This window comes from Gopherus flavomarginatus, chromosome 1, assembly GCF_025201925.1.
Source record: "Gopherus flavomarginatus isolate rGopFla2 chromosome 1, rGopFla2.mat.asm, whole genome shotgun sequence".
NCBI classification, from domain to species: Eukaryota; Metazoa; Chordata; order Testudines; family Testudinidae; genus Gopherus; species Gopherus flavomarginatus.
The window spans coordinates 11,076,965-11,099,092 of NC_066617.1; the positions used below are offsets into that span (position 1 = coordinate 11,076,965).

A 22,128-nucleotide genomic window follows, 5' to 3' on the forward strand; every position below is an offset into this window, starting at 1 on the left:
TCAGACTTGCTATCAAGAATGTGCGTGTATGAGGAGGAAAGTTCCCTTTTGCAACATAAAATCATAGAATCGTAGGGCTGGAAGGGACCTCAAGAGGTCATCTAGTCCAGTCCCCTGCACTCATGGCAGGATTAAGTATTATTAGATCATCCCTGACAGGCGTTTGTCTAACCTGCTCCTAAAAATCTCCAATGATGGAGATTCCACAACCTCCCTAGGTACTTTATTCCAGTGCTTAACACCCCTGACAGTTAGGAAGTTTTTCCTAATGTCCAACCTAAACCGCCTTTGCTGCAATTTAAGCCCATTGCTTCTTGTCCTAGCCTCAGAGGTTAAGAAGAACAATTTGCTCTCTCCTCCTTGTAGCAACCTTTGTAATCTTGTAACAACCATGGGTGGCAGGTGAACGAGCCATTGGGGTAGGCTAATCCCCTGCCCCTCCCCCTCTGCCCAAAGCCCTGCCCCTCCTCTTCTACCACCACTGAAGCCCAGAGCACACACCGCTGCGTGTCCCCAGTCCTGGAGTACTGGGTACTGGGTGGGAAGCATAGCTGGAGCACCCCCAACCCCAACATAGCAGACAGGCAGCATGGCCAGAGTGCTCCCAGCCCCAGCGTGCCACACCAGGCTGTTTGGGGAGGCACAGCCTTCCTCAGCCTATGCTACTCAATGCCCATGGTAACAACCCTGTAACAACATCAGATTGCAGTATCCAAGGCTGGTTCATTTTTGGACATCTGTACTTAATTTAATTTTTGATATCACTGAATCCAGATTATCATTGGACACATTAGTGATATGTCTGCACTTCCCAGAGAGAGGGGGCAGTTCAGTGGAAACCTCTGAGCTTATTTCTAGTCCCCTGGTAGCAGCAAAATACTACTTCACTAAATGTTAGCTAAAGGACCTTCCAGCAGCAACAAATAAATGTAGCAAATGTAGCCTTATTGTTACATTTTTCGCCTATTGCTTGTTTTTGTGTTCTTGAACCAATAAAAATGTGGTTTTTTAAAAATGTTCAAATCCCAGTTGTTTATGCAAACAACATTTGCAAATGCAATTTGAGGGCAGGGAGTTTGATGGGGGTAGGGGGCCAGGGGCGGCTCCAGGCACCAGAGCTCCAAGCACGTGCCAGGGGTGGCAAGCCGCGGGTGGCGCTCTGCTGGTCACTGCTAGGGCAGCAGGCAGGGTGCCTTCAGTGGCTTGCCTGCGGAAGGTCCACTGGTCCCGCCTCTTCGGTGGACCTCCCACAGGCGAAGCCGCGGGACCAGCGGGCCCTCCATGCTTGGGGTGGCAAAATGTCTAGAGCTGCCCCTGTAGGGGGCCCAGATAGCAAGTGTGAAAAATTGGGATACTTTTTTTTCAAGAGGCCATATAGTTGCGTATATAAGCCAAAGCCCCTAATATTGGGACAATGCTGATATTATCGGGACATCTGACCACCCTAAATGGGGCAGTACTTTGCACTGAAATAAAGATTTGGGTGCTTACGAACTGTCTCGCCATCACAGAGCCATGTCATTTGGGATGGCCTTAGAAGTATTGTGCCATTTACATTTGCTCAAATCTGTTACTCATTCAAATTAAGAGGAATTTTTCACAGTGTGGAACGAAGGCTGTGTCTGGATCTCAGGTAATGCATATTATTATTTGTTATTTGTATTGTGGTAGCACCTAGGATCCTGTCACAGATCTGAACCTTCATTGCGCTACGGGTTGTACAGACACAGAACTAAAAGTCCCTGCCCCCAGAAATTGGCAGGCTAAGTACTTGTGAGCGTTGGTATCATTCAGTCTTGTTTCAATCAGTGGCGATGTATGTAAAACTTTGGTTCATAACGTTTACTTCTGTGCTGCCTTCAGATCTGGGCGGCTGGAGAGTGGCGGCTGTTGGCCAGGTGCCCAGCTCTGAAGGCAGTGCCCCACCAGCAGCAGTGCAGAAGGGTGGCAATACCATACCCTGCCACCCTTTACTTCTGCGCTGCTGCCTTCAGAGCTGGGTGGCTGGAAAGCAGCGGTCGCTGACTGAGGTCTCAGCTTTGCAGTCAAGCACAGAAGTAAGGATGGTGATACCAGGGCCAGCTCCAGGCACCAGCGCAGCAAGCAGGTGCCTGAGGCAGCCAATGGAAGAGGGGCGGCACTTCCGGCTTTTCGGCGGCAATTTGGCGGTGGGTCCCTCAGTCCCTCTCGGAGGATAGGACCTGCCACGGAATTGCTGCCAAAGAATGAAGCGGCGGCGGTAGAGCTGCCCCTGATCATGGCTTTTTTTTTTCCCCCTGCTTAGGGCGGCAAAAACACTGGAGCCTGCCCTGGGCAATACCATACCAGGCCATCCTTACTCCTGCAGTGGTGCTTGTGGAGGCTCTGTGGTCTGAGCTAGGCTCCTGGCCAGCAGCCACCACTCTCCAGCTGCCCAGCTATGAGGACAGCAGCAGTGCAGAAGTCAGGGTAGCAGTACTGAAACCCCCTCCCCCTATAACCTTGTGACCTCCCTCCCCACCCAACTCCTTTTTGGGTCAGGACCCCTACGGTTACAACATTGTGACATTTCAAATTTAAGTAGCTGAAATCATGAAATTTACCATTTTAAAACCCCTGTGACCCTGACATTGACCTAAATGGGCTGTGATTTTGGTAGGGCGCCTACAACTGGGGTGGGAGACTGGCAGGGGACAGACCAGCCCTAAAATCAGTAAGTGGGAGGGTTGGACCATCCGTGGGACAGGCCGTTGCTGTGGCCAATCAGGGCCGCAGTGGGGACCAGCCATTCAGCAAGCAGGGTTTGGCGGAGCGGACCAATCACCCTCCCCTGGCTCAGCCGCCCTGGAGTATTGAGCGGTGCCCGGGCTGGGACCCAGCAAGGGCTACGCAGGGCAGCGGCGGCAGCTGCAGCATTTCACGAAGGCAGCTGCGGCGCGCGCCCGGGGGCGCAGGGAACCCGGCTGGGGGAGCCGCGGAGCAAAGGGCGCTGCTGCTGCGGGGCAGGGAGAGGCGGCGATCCGGAGCGCAGCGCCAGGCGCAGGAGGAGGAGGAGGCGCGTTGCCCAGAGCCGGGCTCCCCGAAGCCCCCAAGCCCCGTGCAAGGAGGGGGTCGCAGAGACCGCGGGGGGCTGCAAAGCAGCGCCCCAGCTCCACGGGCGCTTGCCGCGCAGCCCCAGCTCTGGTGCATCGCGCGGAGCCAGCCCCCTGCCCAGCCTCCCCGCCGGCCGTCCCCGCAGGGCTGGGGGGAGAGAGGAACCTGCGCGCCAGGGCTCAGCGGCGGTCCAGGGAGGCACCATGCGTTGCCGGCTCCTGCTGCTCGTCTTGCTCTGCTGCAGGGGTAAGTGCTGCCAGTCTCCTTCCCGGGGGGTAGCTGGTGGATGGTGCCCCCACCAGCAGCCGTCCCCGCTCCCTCCGCCGGGTGAGGGACAGGAGACCGGCTCTGGGAGGGGAGAGGGTTTTTTCCTGCTGCCCGTCCCGCGCAGTCCTGGGCACCTTTGCCTAGGGTGCTAGCCACGGGGCTAACAGGATGGGTGGATTCCCCCCCCCCGCCTCCGGCCCCAGACTGATACCCAACAACTCGTTGCATATTCCCCACCAAGGGGTAACTGCTGACGCACGCCGGAGCCGAACCAGCTACCTAGTGTTGAAAGGGGTTTCACATCCCCTTGGGAGATCCTCGGGCTCTGAACCATCCTGGGGCAGACACGGGCTAGAAGCTTATGCTGCAATTGATCATAGCAGCCCCAAGCGGTGGGGAAGCATTGGCTCAGGGCAGTCAGTGCTGGGTGAGGGGCAGGGCAGAGTAAAGCCCGGGCTGAGGGCAGCTTTGATCCTCTTCCAGGGGACCAAAGCAAGTGGAAATTGAGCAACAAGGAAAAGATGTTTCTCTCTCACCCCGCGGCTCTCCTGAACCCGGAGAATCTGTTGGCTGTGCTGCACGTCCAGCAGACACTCCTGGTTTTGCAGAGTTTGAAGTGGAAATGGCCCAGCCAGACAAAAGGATGAACACAGGTTACCCTGTCTGCATAGTAATACCTTGCGTTTATATAGTGCTCTTCATCCCAGAGGAATACAAAGCACTTTATGCGTTATTCAGTAATTGTTACAGGAATCAATTGACCCCATGCTGAAATGCAGGCGTCTCCCTGGTGGAATGGATTAGCTGTTTAACAGCCCACCCAGCAGCTTAGAGCAGGAAATAAACAAGACTGCTTCTGATTTGGATCTTACACCAGTTCCAATTTCATGCTGGTCCACTGATTTGGTTGGAGTTGTTATTTTTTGCTTATATTACAGAATGCCTGTAGGCTCCAAACAACATCAGGGTTCCACTGTGTCAGGCGCTGTATAAATACAGCCCTCATCTACACTACAAACTTACGTCGGTATAACTACATTGCTCAAGGGTATGGAAGGCTTTTCCCATCAACACAGCTACTGCCTCTCTGGGAGGTGGAGTACCTACACCGATGGTGTCAAGTATCAGAGGGGTAGCCGTGTTAGTCTGGATCTGTAAAAGCAGCAAAGAGTCCTGTGGCACTTTATCGACTAACAGATGTATTGGTACATGAGCTTTCGTGGGTGAATACCCACTTCGTCAGATTCTGTGCATCCGGCGAAGTGGGTATTCACCCATGAAAACTCATGCTCCACTACGTCTGTTAGTCTATAAGGTGCCACAGGACTCTTTGCTGCACTTACGCCGATGGGAGATGCTCTCCTATGTAGGTAGCGTATTCATGAAGCTCTACAGCTGTGCCGGCTGCAGCCCTGTAAGTGTAGACAAGCCCTGAGAGACAGTCCTTGCCCTGGAGAGCTTACGATGTAAATGGACAAGACTGATGGAAGGTAGGAGGGGAAACAGGAAAAGCATCTTTCCTGAGGTTACAGCAAATTGGTGGCGTAGCCAGGAATTGATCTCCTGACTCCCCGTGCAGTGCCCTAGCTATAGCACCTCTGTTTGCTTACCCTGACTTACCTGGTTGGAATCAGGACGCGGTACAAGGGAATTTGATGAGAGGAAGTAATAATCCAGACTTGGATTCATCCAGGATTTTGGGTTTAACACCCATACTCTTATGAAAACTGCCGTAGGATCTTTAATGGGCTCCAAGCCACCAAGACCTCGGTTGTATGTCTCGTCTGAAAGGTGTGTTTAAAATGCACTCTCAGCATGAAGCATTTTTAAAGAAAAATAGTCAGAAAGGGAATTCTTCCCTTTGTTGTAAATGAGAGGAAGGGTGAGGACAGCGAAGGAGTGGAATATTTTTTGACATTAAGAGGGAGAAAGGATGGACAAAAGTTAGCGAAGTCCTGCGCTAGAGGATGTCTTGCAGTGACCTCTCTGCCCATCTGATGGCTTGACTTCGCTGCTCAAAGCTGCAGTTTTTAACCTTGCAGTAACTATCCTGAGTTAAAAGCACAGTGAAGGTCTGCCCCAGGCAGAGGTGTGGGGTTAAGCTCAGCAAGTAAACTAAACTAAACTAAAGTGCCTTCTCTTCATTGTGTTTACTTGCGATCGCTCCTGCACTGTAGTTACCTCATAGTAAAGAAAACACCACTTTTTTAGCAGTGAAGACAAGCCCTGCGTCAATAAGTGCAGGGACATCAGACTGTTATGAAAGCAGATAGAGGCATTGAAAAAGGATTTCTCTTGTTGTTTAACATGAGGAGATTAGGCCAAACTCTGATCTCTGTGATGCTGGTGTAAATCAAGAGTAACCACACTGAAGTCAGTGCAGACACTTGCACTTTACACCAGACAGAACTTGGCCCAGTAATGCCTCGGAAGATTTTTTTTCAGGGTTTCGAGTCAAATCCACTTTGAGTTGTATGAAGAGGGGTTGAGGGCTGTGCTGTGGGTTGATGGTGATGAGGGGAGGCGTTCTGATGGCTCTATTATATTATCTGTCAGGTGATCCTGCTGGGTTCCTCTTGGAACTCATCCAGTTCTGCCTAACAGCATCTCCGTCCACTGAAGGAGCAAGGACCCACACGTGTCAGGAAAGGTGGCCAACCCTGTCCCTTATTTTCCTAAAAGAGAAAAAAAAATGTGTGTGGGGGGGAGAGGTTGGGGGGTGTTAATTAAAATATGCAATTTTTTTAAAGAACAAAAATAACTGGAAACAACAAGGGGCTTGATTGCCCTCTGCCTGACTGCTTGTGTAGCCAGGTATAGCTGTTCACAAGGGCTGTGAAATGCTATCACCTGTGCACACGAGTGGAGAGTTCTGATTTGGTGGTGTTCTACCCTGGCTTCACACAGGCAGCTCAGCATCAGGACTGTGGTGTTGCAGTTTTAAAAACGCAGCTATTTTCTGCTAAGGCTATTTACTGTGTAATCTGGGCCTGATTCTGAGCTCACCACCAACGTGATCCACTGGCTTCAATGGAGCTACTCCTCATTTACACTGGGGTAGGTCAGAATCCGGCTGGCACAGCATACACATGAAGATAGTCTTAAGCATAATTGCCTCAAATTCTGACAATCTGTTGAGAAAGGCCCAAAGATGCCTGTTTCAGCATGTTCACGGGACACTTATTAGATTTTTAAATTCCATGACAGGATACAGGGTTGGTGTTGACTGGGGAGGAGAAATTTGACCCCTTTATCTTACGGGTGGATAAAAAGAATCAAAGTCTCAAATAATCCTTAATGCAAATGGCAGGATTGGATTTTCCCTACAGGCCTGCTGTTCGCCTTATCTAAAGCCATCACAGTCCCTCTATCCAGGGTTTAAACTCGTGTCTCTAAAACTCCCCCTCTTCAGTCCCAGAGCTACAACAGTTCCAAAGAAGCCAAAGGTTGGTTCGAACAAAGGGTCTGTGTGTGAACTGCAGAAACTTTGAGTGATCTCACTTTTCATTCCATTATTCATGATATTGCGTTATAGATAGGGCAACAGGCCGTCTGCGTTCGATTCTTGCTTTGACTACAATCCCCTCCCAGCATCAGGAGAGTCGCCAGGGTGGGGCTACACTAGGAACAAGGTTTTTTTTTTTTAACACATTGGCAGATGTGTGTTAATTAACACATTAAATTGTCACGTGGACAAGACAGGATGTGGTTGTAACTTGCATTAGCGGGTGGAGTTGGAGTTGGGACTCCGGCATTCTATCCCCAGAGTAATCTTCGGCGAGTTACTGAAATTGTGCTGTGCCACTGATTCCCCAAGTAGTGAAATGGATACAGTAATGGTACACCCTCTCCCCCGGGCTGTTTGGAGGTTTAATTAATGAATTGTTTGCAAAGCACCTGGACATCCTTGGATGAAAGGACCTGTAGCGGTGCGACATCATAGTTTATTTTAATTCCAGATGGTTTATTTGAAGTATTATTATTATTATTATTATTATTATTTATTTATTATTCATGCTGGTGGCTAAAGTGATGCGGCAGCAGTTTTCTAAACACCGTACATGAGCCTGGCACCTTGTTTGAAGCTCTGTGAAGCTTCGGGGCTCTAGCCCCTGTGTTTGTGATATACACCCTATGGGGCTTGTGTGCATGGGGCTTTGTGGCAGGTGAATGAGATTAATTAGGGTCAGTGAGCAATCTTAGGCCGTGGAATAATTTCCCCATCACTTGTGACATTAAAACCATAGGAGCTTGCAGTCAAGAGAGAGATCCCTTCCCCCCACCCCCCAAGAGTGGGTGGGGTGAGACCCACCCAACCTGGGAAATCCTACAGATCTTGAGACCTGCCGAAGGAGACTTGGTGCTGGTTAGCTACTTCCCAGGGGTACCGTCTTCTCCTATGGCAGTGGTGCTCCTTTGAGAGCCAATCCACGGTATGTACGTGGAGGAGATGGGAGTGTATTGGCAGATGGGGACAGCACAGAAGATAGGTCTGAAGCCCATCAGCATTATCTACAGAGGAGAGATCTCTGTGGGTATGAGGGGAGATGAGTGGAGAGAATGGCTGCTTCCCCTCCCCTCCGTGTGCACGCCTGAGAGCCCCACTGATTTGGGTCAGAGGAGCGTCTGCAGGATTGGGAAGAAGGAGGCTGCTTGCAGTGGACCTGCTGGCTGGATTCTGATGGGTTTGGCCCACTCTGACGTGAGCAGAGAGGAGTGCATGGAGCCTGCACTTCTGAGCCACTCCACTGATTTGAGTGCAGTTCCATTGCTTGCAGCAGCTCTGACTTTGGCTCTTCCTCATCCAGGGCACCTACCATCCTATGCAAGAATCTCTGTCTGTGCCCAGCTGCTGTCCCTGTGTCTGAGGTCCTCTGTTTACTCTGTCACCGAGCCATCAAGCTGTCAGTTTGCTCCTGTGCCAGCTCGGGAGCGGGAACTGCAGCTGCATGCAGAGTGGGACTGTGCTCTGACAGAGCAGGGAAAACCAAGGCAGTTTGGGGGGATGCTGTGAGCATCATCTGAGATGTTGCACCCTTTGACGGGGCAGCACTCACCTCTGCTGCCCTGAGTTCTAGAGTGCCAGCTCCAAGCATGGAGGGCACTGGGGGGAAGGTGCCAGATGGTTCCCGTTCCCGTTCACCTGAGGATCCTTGTAATGGCCTGACTAGTTAGCATGTGCAGTGCAGCCTTTTGCTGGATGGACCTGGAAAGGCCCAACTGCGTGTCATACGCCCCTTCACCTAAGAGAGATTTGCCTTCTATATCAAATAGAAGGGGGTTTTGCTTCTGGAGCAGGAGGGTCTGAATTCTGCCTTATCACGCCCAACCCCGCCCAACACTTGGACCTGTTTTACCCTCTAGCTGGTTCCTTCTCAGACCACCCTTGTCTCACAAGCTGAGTGTGTGTATACCACCCCCTTTCTTGCTGTGAACTTCTGTCTCAGTAACCAGAGGGGGAGGCTGATGGCCTGGGGAGATCAGAACAGCTCTGCTGGGTATGGTAGGCCCTATACTGCTAGGAGCTAATGGCATGCGGGGCCGTAAAGTCCCCCCAAATGCCTGGCTGTCGCTCATGCTGCTCCTGGCTAAGTTCAGATCAGCCAAGAGCCAAACATCTCGGGACAGTTAAAAATTTGAAGGAAGCAAGGAACAGACCCAGCTGAATTACACACTCTCTGTGTATGAGACTGTCTGGCCGCATCTAGCTCTGCTCACTTGTTTGAAACTCTGGTAACTTTTTCCTTTCACATGCTTGCCCCGATGTCTTTGTTTTCGAAGGGCCTAGTTACACCCATTGCTCCTGTGGCTGCCCTGGGTAGCTTCTTCCATAATTAGCCACTTTTCCCTGTTTAAAAAAAAATTGTTTCCAAATTCCTGGAGCGCCTGCCCTTTCCTTTGGGAAGAGTTCACGAGCCGGGGACGCAAATAGCTCTGGGGTATCTATTGTCTCTGTTCTCCCTCTTGTAAACTCTGTGCACCTCCCAGTGGTTGTCTCTCAATCTCCTGTTTTCTGCAGAATGGTGACCTTGTTTGTTTAGCTTTACTGAATTGCTAAGATCCTGGAGTACCTAAGTCGCTTAGGTTTTTCCCTCCCTATCCACAATCTCTCTTATATAGTAAGATGAGCCGAGCTGCGTGCAGCGTGCACCTCGCTAATATCTACGTGCTGTTGAATCTTGTGTGTAACCATCCAAGGGACATCAGGCTAAATAACACCAAGTGGGCAGGACCCAGCTGTGTTATAGGCATGTTATGGAATCTTGTGACATAGTTATAGCATGGATTGGCAAAACTAAGCTACACCTCTACCTAGGTATAACGTGACCCAATATAACACAAATGCAGATATAACACGGTAAAGCAGTGCTTCGGTGGGGCAGGGCTGCACACTCCAGTGGATCAAAGCAAGTTCGATATAATGCGGATTCACCTACAATGCGGTAAGATTTTTGGCTCCCGAGGACAGTGTTATCTAGAGGTAGAGGTGTATGTTATAACTACTGTATGTCCTAATGCGATATATTTGTCTCTGCATATGGGCTCTTAGCATAATTTTCAGAGTCACCAGCTGCTCCACGTTATTTTTCTGGTTTCTCTTGTGATGTTCTTTGCAATAACTTAATGTCATAGGGATGCCAAATTTACCATCTCTATTAGCCCTTTATTCTAATATAATAACAAGAAGACAGTCAATGACATTGAAAGGCAATAAATTTGAAACCTGTGGAACTCACTGCCAATGGAGTCCATTGAGCCATTAAAGAAAGGATTAGATGGGAATATTGAAACATAACATAACCCAGTATCCTGTTGTAACATTGCTGGCTTTGCTGGGACACAACTGTGAGTGCCAGTTCAGGACAAATTGCTTAAAGCAGGGTAATCACAGCCCAAGGCTGGAGTTCCTTTACTATTAAGGCAAACTATACCAGCCCAACAGAGAAGACTTTGCTCTCATCCCACTGGCTAACCAGAAGTCACACAAGCAATTCCCTTAGATACTCTAGTTTCACAGTATCACCACCAGTGCCACTCGCTCTGGGCGTGAATGGTTATGAAAACCAACACCCCAATAAAAGAAAAACAGTTCTCTTGATCCCAAAAGACCAAGCTCCAGACCCAGGTCAATATACAAATCAGATCTTACCCACAAATCATGCTGTTGCCAATCCTTTAGAATGTAAAATCTAAAGGTTTATTCATCAAAGGAAAAAGATAGAGATGAGAGCTAGAATTGGTTAAATGGAATTGATTATATACGGTGTATATACTGTATCCAGTCAGGGTGCTGTCAGGGCCGCACAACGTGGCTTGTCTCTGCTCCAGCCCGGGTGCTGGATCGGGGGCTGCACTATGTGGCTCCCAGAAGCCTTGGCATGGCCCCGCTCTGGCTCCTATGCTCCAATGACCCCTCCAGCACTCTAATGGGAGCTGCAGGGACGGTGCCTGCCGATGGGGTGGTGCCTGCAGATGGGGCAGCTTGCAGAGCCTCCTGGCTGCGCCTCCATGCAGGAGCCGGAGAAGGGACATGGCACTGCTTCCAGGAGCCGCTTGAGGTAAGCGCTGCTTGGAGCCTGCATCCCTGAGCCTCTCCCGATGCTCCTGCCCTAGCCCTGATTCCCCCTCCCGCTCTCCAAACCTCTTGATCCCAGTGGAGCACCCTCCTTCACCCGAAACCTCTCATCCCCAGCCCCACCCCAGAGCCCGAACCCCTTCCCACACCCTTGCCCTAGCCCTGATCCCCCTCCCACCCTCTGAACCCATCAGTTCCAGCCCAGAGTACCCTCCTACACCTCAAACTCCTTATCCCCAGCCCCACCCCAGAGCCCGCACCCCCAACCAGAGCCTTCACCCCCTTGTGCACCCCAACCCCAATTTTGTGAGTATTCATGGCCTGCCATACAATTTCTATTCCCCAATGTGGCCTTCAGGCCAAAAAGTTTGCCCACCCTGGTCTAGGGACACCATCCCTGCCTATCCTGGCTAATAGCCATTGACGGACCTATGGAGCACATCCACAGTTACATGACTTAGGATAACGATGAGGGTCATACAGCATCATGCATCAAGCCTAACGTTCATGGGGGGGCTTTCGAAGAACTTCTCCAATTTCCATTACTTGTCGATTAGAGGGATTTCAGCATGTTCTTAGGTATCTGGGGCTGGCCATTGCCAGAGACAGAAAACGCAATTAGATGGGTTGCTGGTCTGACCCAGTTTGGTCATTCTTATCTTAAAATCTAGCAGTTCTCCACTGCATTGTTGCCTGAAGCCAAATAGATGGACTCCATCTGAAGCTGATTTGCTCTGTCTTTTTGTTGTTGTTTCTTCCCTAACCCCTTTCCCCAATATCATCATCAGATTTGTCCACTCTTGAAACTAATGCTTTGTGGTCATTTATATACAAGATCCTGGCTCTCAGACTGACTCTTCTGGCTGCTCCCCAACCTTGACCTGCTGCCTTCCCCCTGCTTTGAATAACTGCCCCATCTGATTGTTTTGCCATTGCCAGGATTTTCCCCTTATATTTTAAGGGCATTAAGTACCCGTGAGAGTTGCGGGCATGAGGACCTGGAGATTGGCGCTTTCTATTTAGCCAAAGATTGGGCAGCCTCAGGGTAAGTTTCCGTTCTGTTGCCCTGCCGACGTGCCTCATCGTTGACCTGGAGGGACCATATGGATAGGCAGTCTGGTCACTCTCCATGGCTCCGTGCGTGCACTGACAGATTGTGTACTCTTGTCGCTTTATTTATTGGCTGCACGGGGTCTTTAATTCCCTAGGAGTTTGCTGGAGATAGCCGCCATTTTGTGGTTGGTTCAGGTGCAGCTTGTTGCAGAGGAGGAAACCCTGTGCTCTTGCTCGCTCTGGTGGAGACGTTACTTCTGTTCTTTCTTGCTTTTTTTTTTTTTTCTCTTCATGTGAAATCTAAGTTCGTGGTTGTGCTTTGTGTGTGGAGAATGAAAACTCTGTTTAAGACTTTCAGCAGGAGTGGCCAAAGTTCATTCTTATTGGGGGTTGTGATGTGGACACTTCTCTACAAAACTAGTGTTGTATAGTAGATCACCAAGAGCTGTCAGGTGTTCTTCACGCCTAACCTCGGCTGGAGCTGAACCAGACACCTAGAAGTGCTGCAGCCAAGCCCCTGAGCCACCTAGTCCACATGCTGTAATTATGTCCTGTCTGTAAGGGTATGTTTATGCTACAATTAAAAACTTGTGACTGGCCGGTGCCAGCAGGCTCGGGCTAAAGGGCTGTATACTTGTGGAGTTGATGTTTGAGCCCTAGGACCTTGCGAGGTGGGAAGGTCCCAGAGCACGGGCTGCAGCCTCAGCCTGAACATCTACACGGCAATTAAACAGCCCCTTAGCCCAAGCCAGCTGGCACAGGTCAGCCATGAGTTTTTAACTGCAGTGTAGACAATCCCTCAGATACTCAAGCAGACTTGAATCTGCACCTGAGAGCTGCTGAAGTCTTGCCACTTCTACTTACGTCAGTGGGATTTGCCAGCACTTCACAGGCACAGTCCATACCATGTGTCAATCATGAGCTTAATTTAAAATCCCTCTCCTTTTCCCTGTACTAAATATTATAATTTTGTCCCTTCTCCCAGCCCCCCCCCCACCACTGGAGTGAGGTATTTCTATTTCTCTTGCTGCTTCCTTCATTATTCTGGGGTAGGGTGACCAGACAGGAAGTGTGAAAAATCAGGACGGGGGTGGGGGGGTAATAGGACCCTATATAAGAAAAATACTCTAAAATCAAGCCTGTCCCTATAAAATCGGGACATCTGGTCACCCTATTCAGGGGGGCAATTCATCTGCGCCCGGGGCTTTGTCAGCTTTTAGTAGTTCTAATTGCATGATTATCTGCTTTAGTGCTATGTTCAAACCTTTAGTGTTTCCTTCTGCCCTCCAGGAAGATGTAACCCTACCTAAAAATGGTAATAGACTGGTGGGAAATTCTCGCTATCTATTCCAGCTGGAGTACAAGCTGTAGCTCTAGTTAAAGTTGCCTGAGCATTAACATTACAACATGTTCAGTTGCTATTTCATTTTATGAGCTGGAAGATTTTGGCCCTGATCTCTGTCTGAAGGTGAATTATTTTGACAAGCTGGAGGAAAAATGGGATTAGCGCCCCCCCCCTTTTTTTTTTTTACAGGAGGGGAAATAATGAACTTTTCCATCATTTTAAAAATTTTCTTGTGCTCAACCCTAGTGCTAAGAGGCAGTGGCCTGGCAGTCAAGAAATTCTAGTCCTAGCCCTTCTATGGACCTGCTGTGTTCCCTGGGGCGAATTATGTTATCTCTGTGTGCCTCTGTTTCCCTCCCATCCTGTGTCTGTCTTGTCTATTTAGATTGTAAACTCTTTGGAGCAGGGACCGTCTCTCGTGGTGTGTCTGTTCAGTGCCTACAACAATGGGGTCCCGATCTCAGCTGGTATCTAAGCTAGGGTTGCCAACTTTCTATTTGCAGAAAATCCAACACTCTTGTCCCCCAACCTCTCCTCGGAGGCCATGCCCCCGACCACATCATTCTTCCCCACCCTCGCTCACTCGCTCATTTTCAGTGGGTTGAGGCAGGGGATTGAGGTGTGGGAGGGGGTACGGGCTCTGGGCTAGGGGTATGGGCTCTGGGGTGGGGCCAGAAGTGAGGGGGATCTAGGCTGGAGCAGGGGGTTGGGGTGCAGGAGGGGGGTTAAGGCTCTGGCTGGGGGTGTGGGCTCTGGCGTGGGGCCAAGTTTTGGAGTGCAGGAGGGGACTCAGGGCTGGGGCAGGGGGTACGGTGCTGGAGGGGGTGTGGGCTCTGGGAAGGTGTTTGAGTCTGGGAGGGGACTCAGGCCTAGGGTAGGGGGTTGGGGTGCTGGAGGGGGTGTGGGCTCTGGGAAGGGGTTTGGGTCCGGGAGGGGACTCAGGGCAGGGGGTTGGGGTGCTGGAGGGGTCAGGGCTCCGGGAGGGAGTTTGGATGCAGGAGGGTGCTCAGGACTGGGGCAAGGGATTGAAGTGCTGGAGGGGCTGGGGGCTCTGGGAGCAAGTTTGGGGACAGGAGGGGGCTCAAGGCTGGGGCAAGGGTTTGGGATGTGGGGCTGCGGGGTGAGGGCTGCAGGTGCGGGGTCTGTGGTGAGGCCGGTGTTTGGGGTGCAGGAGAGGGCTCAGGGCTGGGGCAGGAGTTTGGGTTGCAGGCTCTGGGTATCACTTACCTCAGGCGGCTCCTGGGAAGCAGCGACATCTTTCTCCAGCTCCTAAGTGGAGGCACGACCACATGGCTCTGTGCGCTGCCCGTGCCTGCAGGCACCGCCCCCTCAGCTTCCATTGGCCATGGATCTGGCTGGCGCTGGGGGCCAAGGCAGCGTGCAGACTCCCCGTGGCTGTCCCTCCTCCTAGGAGCCGGAGGGAGATGGCGGCAGCTTCCCGGGAGTCGCATGGAACCAGGTCTGGAGCCTGCCTGCGCTGCCAACCGGACTTTTAACAGCCCGGTCAGCAGCGTTGACTGAAGTTGCCAGGGTCCCTTTTCGACTGGGTGTTCCCGTCAAAAACCGGACACCTGGCAACCCTACTCTAGGCGTTTGACCACGACTAGAGAGTTTAAATTTGGCAGGGAGCTAGCCCTCACCGAGGACATGTGCCTTAGTGGAGTTACTCCTGATTGACAGGGGAGTGAGTGGAGAATCAGACCCCAAGGGATTACACCATGTCAGACCAGCGGAATTGGATTGAGGCCCAATACTGTAATGCACAAGGGGGCTCTGGTGTTGCCTGAGTCTGGAGTGCTTAATGTCCTTTCAAACGCAGTTATTTTTTGATGGACTAATACAAAGTCCACAAGTACGTTTCATCTCCTAACAGCATCAGCAGAGCACTGACCTGTCTTCCACTCAGTACAAAATGCAAATCGAATTGGGAATAAGGAACACGGAAGGGAAAATACCAGTAATAAAGTAAAAAATGGGGCACCCCGCTACCTGCATCCTGGGCACCTTTGGAGTCTATTAATAATTATTGGTTAATATTTATTACAAACACTCTTAGGGTGCTTTTCACCCCAATATTTAGATGCACTCACACCCAAAGTGTAGTACAAAGAGTGACCTCCGCAGAGGAGCAGTCCTGGCTCTTTTAAAAATACTCCTCCCCTGCAGGGTGAATTCTACTGAATAATGTTGAAAAGATGCATCCTTCCTTCACAGTTTTTAAAGGGAGAGAACTGTAGCTCTCTCACCTCTTCCCCTTCAGAGATTCTTATTAGAAGGCTCATTTTCCAAGTGGCGATGGGACCCCAGCCCAGAACACCTGCCCAGGACTTGTGCCCAGCCTAGTTTCTGTCAGACGCTGGTTCTGTGACTATAAAAGCTCTGCCCTTAGCCCAGAGGTGGGCAAACTACGCCCCGCGGGACCATCCTGCCCGGCCCCCGAGTTCCTGGCCCAGGAGGCTAGCCCTCAGCCCTTCCCCCGCTGTTCCCCCACAGTCTCGGCTCGCTCGCTTTGCCGCCGGCGCAGTGCTCTGAGCGGCGGGGCTGTGAGCTCCTGGGGTAGCGCAGCTGCAGAGCCTGGCCTGAGCCGGTGCTCTGTGCTGCATAGTGGTGGTGACAGCAGCGTGGCCCGGCTCCAGCCAGCCACCGGTCCTCCAGGCAGCGTGGTAAGGGGGCATTGAGCAGGAGGAGTTGGACAGAGGGCAGGGGAGTTTGGGGTGGTGGTCAGAGGGCAGCAGTGTGGCTAGGGGTTGGGGCAGTCGGGGGTGGGGGAACACGAGGTTGAATGGGGGCATGGGTCCCAGGTGGGGTAGTTGGATGGGGCAGGGGAGGCAGTCGGGCAGGGGTTCCGGGGGCGGTCAGGGGACAGGGAGAAGGGGGGGTTGGATGGGGCAGTGGAGGCAGTCGGGCAGGGGTTCCGGGGGCGGTCAGGGGACAGGGAGAAGGGGGGGTTGGATGGGGCAGGGGAGGCAGTCGGGCAGGGGTTCCGGGGGCGGTCAGGGGACAGGGAGAAGGGGGGGTTGGATGGGGCGGGGGGGCAGTCGGGCAGTGGTTCCGGGGGCGGTCAGGGGACAGGGAGAAGGGGGGGTTGGATGGAGCAGCGGGGGGCAGTTGGGCAGGGGTTCCAGGAGCAGTCAGGGGACAGGGAGCCAGGGAGTGTGGATGGGGCAGGGGTTCTGGGGGGGGGGGGGGCATCAGGGAACAGGGGGGTAGGACAGGGCAGGAGTTCCGGGGGGGGGCAGATAGGAGGTGGGGGCCAGGCCACGACCCCCTCCCCTTACTGGCCCTCCATACAATTTACAAAACCGGACGCGACCTCAGGCGAAGAAGTTTGCCCGCCCCTGCCCTAGCCCCTGTGAAGCGTATCATATGGTCTGTGCTGGCTGAATGGAGCTGCCGTTCTGAGAGGCAGTTCCTGAAATAAATGGGCATCTGATCCAGCTACGGCTTTGTAGCTGAGGCCTGGGAACTTGATTTGGACTCAGCCCTGAATGGGCATGCACTGTGGGGGACAAAGCCCTGGGGCGATGAGTTGTGGAGGGCCAGTGTCGCTTAGTAGGTGGGCTGCTGCATGCTGACCCTGCTGGAACTGCCATGTGGCTTTCATGGCCGTCCCTACCCATACACAGGTTGTGGGGGGGAGGAGGGCTGCGTAGGGCACCAAAATGGCTAGGGACAGCCCTGGCCCTAAGTATCGAATCTTGCACAGAGCAGCGTGGAGATGACAAAGGTGTAAATCACTGCGGGTCAATCTCCTGGCCAGTTATAAATGGACTGAAGCTGTTATGTGGGGATCCAGACGGACACCCAGGATCAGGGCATCCAGGGGGGACCTTGTGGCTCACAGATGCCTTCAGTGGAGAGGGAGGTTATGGCCTGGCAGGTCCTCTATCTAGATTCCCTGGCTGCCTAGATGGGGCTGCTTTATAGTGCCTTATTCTTATATACACCTCTACCCCAATGTTACGCAACCCGATATAACATGAATTCGGATATAACGCAGTAAAGCAGCGCTCCGGGGGGGCAGGGCTGCGCACTCCAGTGGATCAAAGCAAGTTCGATATAACGCGGTAAGTTTTTTTTTGGCTCCCAAGGACAGCGTTATATTGGCGTAGAGGTATATTTGTATTGCAGTAGTACCCCGCACTCCCAATCCGGGCTCCATTCTGCGAAGTGCTGTACAATCACATAAAGAACAGACGTGATGCTGCTCTGTACGGCTACAAGCCAACAGAGCTCCAGTTCTGTGTCGCAGATGCTGGTGACAGCTTGGTGACAGCACTTCAGGGTGCAAAGAGAGGGCAAATGAATTATAAAAATTATCTCTGTGCCACTTACTGTAAAACGCAGTACTCAAAACGCCTGGAGCAGGAGAGGCGCACGATAATGACTCGGAAGGGGTGTCTTTATTTTCAAGAGCTGGCAGTCAGCATGCCGGAACATCTGCACATCCATAATAAAGCATCTGTTGGAAGAGAACTCGCTGTAATGCTAACTGATCTCGCTTTGTTCCCTTAAGTTGCAATTTGGCTTTCAGGGCCTATCAATTTGTGTGTAATTAAACTCCAAGAGGAGATGGCCTCTCTGTATAATTCCCACCCTCTGCTACTTTTGGTAGATGCTGTGGGTTTGAATTTCCCCTCACAGAGGTGTAATTCCACCAACTCCCTGGGAGTTTGTTTATTGCAGCTTAAGAGACAGTGGAATTGTGCCTGTGTTTTAAGTACATCACTTTATGTTGGGGAGAAGATGTGTCCCCAGTCATAGAATCATAGGACTGGAAGGAACCTCGAGAGGTCATCTAGTCCAGTCCCCTGCACTCATGGCAGGGCTAAGTTTTATCCAGACCATCCCTGACAGGTGTTGGAGATTCCACAGCCGCCCTAGGCAATTTATTCCAGTGCTTAAGCACCCTGACAGTTTTACCTAAGGTCTAACCTAAACCTCCTTTGCTGCAATTTAAGCCCACTGCTTCTTGTCCTGTCCTCAGAGGTTAAGAAGAACAATTTTTCTTCCTCCTCCGTGTAAAGCCTTGTATGTACTTGAAAACTGTCATGTCCCTTCTCAGTCTTCTCTTTTCCAGACTAAACAAACTCATTTTTTTTCAAACTTTCCTTACAGGTCATCTTTTCTAGATCTTTAATCATTTTTGTTGCTCTTCTCTGGACTTTTTCCAGTTAGTCCACATCTTTCCTGAAATGTGGTGCCCAGACCTGGACCCAATACTCCACCTGAGGCCTAATCAGCATGGAGTAGAGCGGAAGAATTTTTAATAAGGATGAATTCAAATTGGATCAGGTACAGAGACGGGCTACTAGGATGAGCCGAGGAATGGAAAACCTGTCTTATGAAAGGAGACTCAAAGAGCTTGGCTTGTTTAGCCTAACCAAAAGAAGGCTTGGGGGGGATATAGTTGCTCTCTATAAATATATCAGAGGTATAAATATCAGGGAGGGAGAGGAATTATTTAAGCTCAGTACCAATGTGGACACAAGAACGAATGGCTATAAACTGGCCACCCAGAAGTTTAGACTTGAAATGAGATGAAGATTTCTAACCATCAGAGGAGTGAAGTTCTGGAGCAGCCTTCCAAGGGGAGTAGTGGGGGCAAAAGACATATCTGGCTTCAAGAGTAAGCTTGATAAGTTTATGGAGGAGATGGTATTATGGGATAGTCAAAGATCAATTAATTGCCAAAATTAGGCTATTAGCTGTAAATATGCCCAACAGTCTGTGATGGGATGTTAAATGGGGTGGGATCTGAATTACTGCAGAGAATTCTTTCCTGGGTGTCTGGCTGGTGAGTCTTGCCCACATGCTCAGGGTTTAGCTGGTTACCATATTAGGGGTTGGGAAGGAATTTTCCTCCAGGGCAGATTGACAGAGACCCTGGGGTTTTTCCACCTTCCTCTGCAGCATGGGTCACTTGCTAGAGGATTCTCTGCACCTTGAAGTCTTTAAACCACGATTTGAAGACTTCAATAACTCAGACATAGGTTAGGGGTTTGTTACAGGAGCGGGTGGGTGAGTCAGTGACCTGCGTTGTGCAGGAGGTCAGACTAGACAATAGTAGTCCCTTCTGACCTTAAAGGCGCTGATTCTGTGATTCTAATTACTTCTCGTGTCTTACAACACTCCTGCTAATACATCCCAGAATGCTGTTTGCTTTTTTTGCAGCGGTGATACACTGTTAATTCATACTAAGCTTTTGGTCCACTATGACCCCCGGATCCATTTCCACAGAACTCCTTCGTAGGCAGTCATTTCCCATTTTTTATGTGTGCAACTGATTGTTCCTTCCCAAATGGAGTACTTTATATTTGTCCTTATTGAATTTCATCCATTTCATGCCAGCTTTTGTGATTTTATTGCAAGTGTCATAATTTTTAGTGTTTTTTCTTAAAGTCCTAGCTGCTGGAATCATAGTACTGCAGGAGAAGCACAACTTTTATATAAATTGAGTTTCCAGCCCTCAGGATTGCAGAGCAAAGCTTGAAAATGTGAAGCAAGGTCCTAACATCTGAAAAAAACCAGAAAGCAAACAAAAAGAACCCAGTATTTTTTTTTTTAAATCTCATGATTTTTAAGGCAATCTCATGATTTTTGAATGTTTGAGGTTGGCAATACTGCATCCAGTACTTCTCAATGGCTGGCTTTTACCCTCTGTGGACTTAGTGCATTTATCACTCTCATGACAATTGCAAAGCTTATAAATTAATTGCTCCATCAAATAACCAAAAAGCAAGTGAGTCACATTGTAGTTCTTCTGAAAAAAGAACGATTGACCACAGGGAGCTTCACAAAGGTAGTGAGTGTGTGTAAAATCTGTGTGCGGTGCAGTTGTGTGTCTAATTTGCATGCACCATTGCCATGGTTGCAAACCAAGGAAAAACCCAGATTGCATTCTGGGAAGTGACATGGTAACACTTTCCATGCGAAGATTGCAAGGTACTTTATAAACATTAGTGAATTGATCCTTGCATCATGCCTGCATGTAAATAAGAATTATTGTCCCCGTTTTACAGATGGACAAAAAGAGGCACAGAGAGGAGACATGACCTACCTAAAATCCCATAGCGAGTAAGAGGCAGGAGTAGAATGCAAAACTTCTAGCTTCCAATCCCCTGCTCTAATCACTAAACTCCACTACCAGCCCTATATATCAGAATGTTTTCTTCTAGACCCCCACTCTCATTGGCTAATTCCTTTAATATGTGTTCATTCATTTGCATGAAACAGGTAAATGCAACACATTTGGCTTCCCTGGCACAAATCTTGGCTGACCCAGAAACAAGTCAGACGAGTGAAGCAATGAGGTCTAGTGGTCTGAACCATGGACTAGAAGCAAAGAGCTCCTGAGTTCTGTCACTGACCCCCTGCATGGCCTTAGTCAAATCACTCAACATCTCTGGACCAGTCAGAGTAAGCTGTTTGTGTCTCAGTTTCCCAAGCTGTAAACTAAGGTAGTAATGCTTGCTCACTTTTTCATGGTGGTGCTGGAGGGATTAGGCTTTCAAGATTGTATTGTGCTCTGACAATGTTAATGGCAGAGTGATGATCTAATTGTCCCAATTCTCACAAGCTCAAGGAGCTCTTGTTGATCTGGGAGAGGTTCACTGCTATTTCGTGAATTGCTGTTCAAAGAAGAGGCAATAGACTGGTTTAGAAGTCATAGTTGGCCCTGGTTTTTCAGGGCCTCCACTGTTCCTGCTGATTTACTCCTGTGCAAAGTGATGGAAAAGTGGGTTGGTAGCATGTTGCATCCAACTTGCACCAGTGTAAACAGGGGTGCGAGAATCAGACATTTTGAAGTGTGCCTGATTCTCCTCTCATTTACACTGGTGTGAATTGGAAGTGACTTAGGCTACATCTACACTACTCGCCGGATTGGTGGGTAGCGATCGATCTATCGGGGATCGATTTATTGCATGTAGTGTAGACGTGATAAATTGATCCCCGATCGCTTTCCTGTCGACTACTGAACTCCAGCTCGGCAAGAGGTGGAAGCAAAGTCGACAGGGGAGCCGCAGCAATCGACCCCGGGCCGTGAGGATGCGAGGTAAGTCGAACTAAGATACGTCGATATCAGCTATGCTATTCTCATAGCTGAAGTTGCGTATCTTAGGTCGATTCCTCCTCCCCCCACCAGTGTAGACCAGGCCTTAGTGAAGTTGGTAGAATTACGTTAGTATAAACATTTGCGTACTAGTAACTCCCATTGAGATCAGTGGGGGCATCTTGTATCTTGCAGTGGGACTGTCAGGCCTATAATAATAATAAAGGGCCAAATGCTGCCATCCAAGTAGATTTCGTTGGGTTGAACGGCGGACGGAACTTGGCTTAAAGTTATTTAAAAGATTTGCCCTTTTGCCATTGTTTAGAGGTATATTAAATCTATGCACAAGTTATTATCACAATTTAGCAGGCAGGCCGTTTATCAGGGGACTGATTTAAGTGGCTTCTGCTGTACAGGGTCCATGTACACCTTAATGAAAAGAAAATTACTGGTTTCTAAATTGCTTAACAGAAAGGAGCCTTTATATATATTGTCATCATTAGGGTTTTACCTTGTGTCAGTTAACTTGAGTGAAGAACATGTCTGATTTTCTGGTGAAGAAGCAGCCGCATCTCACTGATATCAAAGGCACATAAGTACATAGATCAGTATTTCCCAGAGTGTAGGGAGGGGTGTTCAAAGAACCACCTGGGGGCAGGGAAAACTGGCAGTGAAAGGTTTCCCCCATGTTACCTGGCTTGCCTGGTAGAGAGGTGGTGCAGTAGGGCCGTTGGTTTTGTTTTCGTGAAGGGCAGCACAGCT

At 50.2% G+C, this 22,128-nt stretch overlaps 1 protein-coding gene across 1 annotated transcript in view; it reads left to right on the forward strand.

Moving 5' to 3' along the window:
• The first annotated feature begins 2,921 nt into the window (after positions 1–2,921).
• The window catches only part of PODXL (podocalyxin like), an 82,905-nt gene continuing 63,698 nt past the window's right edge, over positions 2,922–22,128 (forward strand). Inside the window, exon 1 of the mRNA XM_050936920.1 lies at positions 2,922–3,318. Within this exon, the coding sequence (XP_050792877.1) occupies positions 3,276–3,318 (43 nt within the window). The 5' untranslated portion in view covers positions 2,922–3,275. The remainder of the gene's footprint in view (positions 3,319–22,128) is intronic.